At 36.0% G+C, this 5,792-nt stretch overlaps 1 protein-coding gene across 3 annotated transcripts in view; it reads right to left on the minus strand.

Annotated features, from left to right (window-relative positions):
* LOC107696699 (alpha-ketoglutarate-dependent dioxygenase FTO-like) overlaps nt 1–5,792 on the minus strand; it is a 157,760-nt gene that overhangs the window by 82,706 nt on the left and 69,262 nt on the right. The window contains exons 8-9 of one of the 3 annotated variants that reach the window (XM_016497162.1): nt 2,858–2,982; nt 2,316–2,773 (exon numbers count right to left, since the gene is read on the minus strand). In XM_016497162.1, the coding sequence (XP_016352648.1) occupies nt 2,716–2,773; nt 2,858–2,982 (183 nt within the window). In that variant the 3' untranslated portion in view covers nt 2,316–2,715. Of the gene's footprint in view, nt 1–2,315; nt 2,777–2,857; nt 2,983–5,792 lie in introns of those variants that run through there. The other 2 variants (XM_016497161.1, XM_016497160.1) reach the window with 2 other exon arrangements.

Raw genomic sequence — 5,792 nt, forward strand, 5'->3', positions numbered from 1 at the left:
AAAAAAATAATGGTCAATTTTGAATAAAAATTAATCATGGTTAATATATTAACACTCCTGGTTTCTGTTGTCATTAATTACAGCAGAAATATCAAAATAAAATGTTGGAGAATGGGAACTTTAATTTATTACATTTTAAATAATAAATAGAAATGCAGTGCACACTGGAAAAAAATTATAGCAGCTTAAGATAAAAACATTTTTGTTTATTACTTATTGCTTCACTGTTTAATTACCAAATTTAAATTCCACATGTTGTGTGTTATGGGAAAACCAGAGAGTCTAGTAAAAGAATCTAGTAAAAAAAATCGGGTGACCACAGTACCTGTCTTGTCATTTTCAAACGGCAAGAGCAAAACAAAAAGTAAACGACCAAAATGAGTCCATCAAACGAGGTTAAAATAAAGAGCCAAAATGTCTGGAGGTGACCTGCTTGAGTGCATTAGGTAAGTTAATAAGCCTGAGTACCCATAAGTCAACAGGAGGAGCCTACAGTCACATTTAGCATCTCTGTCCCTCAGGGTAACTTCAGATAGCTGAAAGCAGGTCCAGAGGCCCCACAGTCTGCAGCACTCCTTCTACTGTTTAACAAAGCAAATGTCTGTAAGACAATAAAAGCTTTAATCAATCAGCTCGCTGTGCTTATGTTTATGAGCCTGCAGCGCCAACCATCCATCACCCGGTTTTTACCACTCAAAACACAGACACAGAGACAAAAGAAAGGCATAATGTGAGGAGCGGGCCTGCTGCATACTAAATTAATAAAACAATCACAACCTTTCACGGCAAAATAAGTGACATGATTTAGCACGCTGCTCCAAGAAGTTTCCTTTCAAGAAGAGTGGTCAGAAATGGATGTTTGTGTTCGGCTCTGTGAGTCATGATAGTTGTTATAACAGTCTGTCATAATAATAGTACTAAAACATCACTGCATTCAGGTGAGCTTTATCAGCTCGTGTCGGAGGTGATATTATCAGCTATGAGTTCATTTTTGTCTTAACAGAGTGTCTTAACCTTAGCTATCTGCCTCCCCTCCCTAAATGCGATTTGTTGACAGCTACTTTACAGACCTGTGCCTGATGTTTCGAAGAGTGACGTTATCTCGCTCCAGAAGGGAGGCAGGAAGTGATAGTGGAAAGGGATGAGTTCAAACACATTGCAGTGTGTGCACACAGAGGAGTGAAGGTAGCTTTATCTAATCACACTGCTCCGTCTGATGAAATAAACTTCCGTGGCTGTGATCGAGTGTGCAAATGTGTTGTACAGGTTACTGTGTGTGTAACCGCTCAGTTTGTTCAGTTGTGAGAAGAAACTAAGACTACAAGGTACAAATTGTTCTAACGGTGAAATATTTCTCCACTTTAGATTTTTTTTTAAATATAATAGAAAGAAAAAAAACTGTACACTACTGTTCAAAAGTTTGGGATTGGTAAGATTTTTTTTTTTTGTAATGTAATTCATTCCTGTGATGACAAAGCTGAATTTTCAGCAGCCTTTACTCCAGTCTTCAGTGTCACATGATCAGAAATCATTCTAATATGCTGATCTGGTGCTCAAGAAACACTCCTTCATATATGATTTCTTAAATAAATAAACAAATAAAAATCTTACTGACCCCAAACTTTTGAACGACACCATATATAAAAGATAAAGAAAGTATTATTATTGGTAACTCTGTAACACAATGGAAAATGGTCCAAAAACGTTTTTTTCCTTTAAAATATTTTTTTTCCTTGAATATATATATATATATATATATCATTTTTTTAATGCATTAAACACTTGGAACTCCTACAAACTAAAATTGAGTGAACCTATTTTTTTAAAACCTTAAAAACAATGATTCTGAATATTTTCACTGTTGTCAATTGGATTAGCTAACCTGTGCCATAAAACATTTCCATTTTAATTTTTGACTGAAAATAAGAAATCATACTGTATCATATAATTGTGTTATATATGCATATAGTAAATGCATTTGTATCATAGTAAATACAATATTGGCCACTATAAACAGTGTGAGGGGGGAAAAACACAGCAATTCGATTTCCAATTTTTCCATTTTGGTACAGCGCTATCATATGACAACATTCACATTTTTGCAAATTTCTATAAAACAATGTTGGATAAAGTGGATAAGTTAACAACTGCACCTAATTAACTAAAAAAAAAAACATTATGTAGAAGAAACATACCAAATTACTATACCGTACTACACAGGGCTAAAAGTGTGTGTGTTTGTGTCCTTGACGCCATCTGACAAATTAATCTTGGTCTGGTCCATAGTTTTCATCATCTGATTTAAGAACGCAATTTTAGCAAAACATCAGCACTGTTTACAGGTACCAGCAGCCCTGGGCGTCACTCTGAGGTCAAAGTGAGGGGACGACCCCCTTAAAGGGGCCACTTTACAGAAACAAGAAGACAGGGAGGAGTCCTTATTTTTCTTAAAGTTAAGATGCAAGAATTTCAAGGGGGAAATTTAGTTATTTCAGGCCATACTGACTAATGGTCTGATCTGAATGAAGACAGATTACCACACACACGCACACACAGTAGTCTGATGGGAAGTAATAAAGCAAGAGAAAGGAGGAGTGTGTGCTAGTGTGTTGGTATGCGTATCTGTGTGTGTACGGCTGGTTCGCTGTGTTATCGGAACAAATGGGATATGTCTCTCAGTCGCCCTTATCTCAGAGGAAGCAAGTCAATGGGCTATCAGCACACGTGTATGCGTGTGTTTGTGTGAACTCTCTCGGCCTGAAGCGTTGTCCTCCTGCTAATATAAAAAAACCTTGCTTCTATACAATTCACTGAAGATGTGACATTAAACACAAGAGTTTAGCACACAGGCACATACCTGTCCCTCCATGTCTGTCTGTGCTGCTGTCTGTCCGTCAGGGCATTCAGTAAAATGTCTGCCATCTCTCTTCTGTTCTCCTGTGCCGTGTTCTCGTCCTCCACCACAGCCAACAGCAGCTGAGTCTGCAAACAAACAACACAGTCGCTTTATAACTTCAAACTAGAAATCACACAAAATCAGTTTCGGTCAGTCAGTCAGTTATGCTCAACAACGTTATACTATACACTATACAAAAGTTTGGGATCAGTAGTCAGTATTTGTTGTTTGTTTGTTTTGAAAGAAATGTCAACGTTTATTCTAAAAGGATGCATTAAATTAATCAAAAGTGACAGTAAAGACCTTCATAATGGAATAAAAGATTTCTATTTCACATAAAGGCTGTTCTTTCGAACTTTCTATTCATCAAACAATCTTAAAAACAAGTATCATGGTTTCCACAAGAATAAGCAGTACAACTGTTTTCAGCATTGATATTAATGAGAAATGTTTCTTAAGCACCGCATCAGCATATTAGAACGATCTCTTCTGAAGGATGATGTGACTGTAGTAATGGCTGCCGAAAATTCAGCTTTGCCATCACGGGAATAAATCAAATTTTACAATATATCAAAATAGAAAAGTTCATTTTAAGTGAAATAATATTTCACAATATTGCTGTTTTTACTGTATTTTTAATAATGTAGAAAATGCAGCATTTTAAATGGTTGTGTACTTTATATACAGAAACCACAACTACTGTAAGTGATAACGTTACAATGGGCAAAAGCATTACAATTTGCGAACAATTTTAAAGATATTTGAATTATACTGAATGAAGACATGTTGATAAAACATTTTTAGTCCTGGAGTGTCTCATAACCAGGATGTGAAATTTGAATATGAAGAATTGTAAATGAGATTAAGAGTCATGGCATAAGGCAAGACAATGCCCGCACAATACAGTAAGGCTTCATTTTTTTTAATGCAATTATTTTTCCCATAACTTTCTGCATCTCAAACAATCATAAATTAGTATTGTACACAAGCATATTCATGAGTGATTATTAAGTAATACATTTATGACTGGCACAAATATGGCAGCATAAAACCACATTAGGGTTGCACAGCAACTCTGGCTCTTAATGGATCCCTGAGTAACCTCAATAAAGAAACAACTGCTCTTATCTTGAAATGAAAATAAAGGAATCAAACTGTACTACCAATCCTGTGGACAAGCTCTTAGCCAGCGCTTAAACAAATCAATATACATTCATTCCCTTCATGTCAGAGGTCAAATCTATTCTTTACTTATGCTGCTGACTCAATCTTACAAACACTAATGATTAAGCCAGAATCAGAAACAGCAGGACAAAATTATATTTGCTTTGCAATGATGTTTCTGCGTGCATCATTTTTTTAATACAATAATAATAATAATATACATAAACATTTTAAAATATACACCACCATTTAAGTTTGTGATAGGTACGATTTTTTGAAAATGTTTTTGAAGTCTCTTATGCTCATGAAAACTGCATTTATTTGATCGAAAACACAGTAAAACACTAATATTGTGAAATATTATTACAATTTAAAATGACTATTTCTATTTTAATTTATATCAAAATTTATTTATTTCCGAGATGACAAAGCTGGATTTTCAGCAGACATCACTCCAGGCTTCAGTGTCACATGACTCGTCAGAAATCATTGTAATATGCTCAAGAAACATTTCTTATTATTATCAATGATGAAAACTGTTGTGCTGCTTAATATTTTTGTGGTAACCGTGATGTATACTCTCAGTGTTTTTATGCATGGAAAGTGTAAAAGAACAGCATTTATTTGATCTTTTTAACACTGTAAATGTTTGTAATGTCACTTTCAATTAATTTAACTCGTCATTGCTGAAAAGTATAAATTTTATTTTAACTATCTTACTAGCACTAAACTTTTGATTGGTAGAACATTTTAATATAACAATAAAAAAATAAACATATATTAAAATATATTTTAAAAAGTTATCGGTGTTTTCATTTCTTTTAAAAAGATGCAAAATGCCAAACTTTCCCTCTCTCACGGTCTTTCTCTACAGTAGCAGGAGCTAAAATGATTGACAGGTGAGGAAGCATATGCAAAAAGTGCTCTGAGCGTTGGTTCACCTCACCTGTTTCACAGCAATCTCTTTTTCTTTATTTCTTTTCATCCCCCGTTCATCCATGAGACAGCACTTCTGTCTCTCGCTGAAGCATTACCTGTCAGCGATCGTTACCTGTTAGACTCATCCTGTCTCAGAAAGCGCGGGTGAAAGAGTCTGCCAAGACTAACTCTGACTACGGGTTCACAAGGTCAGTTGAATCACATCAGACTAAACATAGATGACACAACAACAGTGACTCACGATCATGTGTGTGTGTGTGTGCGTGTGTGTGAGAGAGAGAGAGAGAGAGAGAGAGAGGGGGAGAGAGAGCGAGAGAGAGAGAGAAAGAGTTTTTTTTTTTACAAGGTGGGTTGATGAGAGAAATTTTCACAACCAACTTACTTTTACCACCCTATATATGTGCACCTTATCTGTGCGTGTGCTTGTTTACCCCTGAATGACGGTAGCTGTCATCAGATGGGTGATGTTGTGCAGTGCTCCTGGGTTCAGGACCACAGTGAAGAGGGTGAGACAGAGGGCAAGTGACTAACAGAGGAGACTGTGTGTATTTGTATAAGGAAACACACTTCAGGTTACCCCACGCTAACAGAGGGGAAGAATAAACACACATGCACACTCACCAGGACTATGTGACAGGTACATCAGCCAACCAATGGCAGAAAGGCCATCTAAAATACCAACAGAAACCTGAACAGCTAGCGCCAAACTAAGATAATGTATAACATGAGGATTTAAAACGCATAACAGCCAGTGGGCATTCTCTAGAAAACCTATGTTTGACAAACACACACA

The sequence above is a fragment of the Sinocyclocheilus anshuiensis genome, unplaced genomic scaffold (genome assembly GCF_001515605.1).
Source record: "Sinocyclocheilus anshuiensis isolate Anshui unplaced genomic scaffold, SAMN03320099.WGS_v1.1 scaffold354, whole genome shotgun sequence".
Taxonomy (NCBI): domain Eukaryota; kingdom Metazoa; phylum Chordata; class Actinopteri; order Cypriniformes; family Cyprinidae; genus Sinocyclocheilus; species Sinocyclocheilus anshuiensis.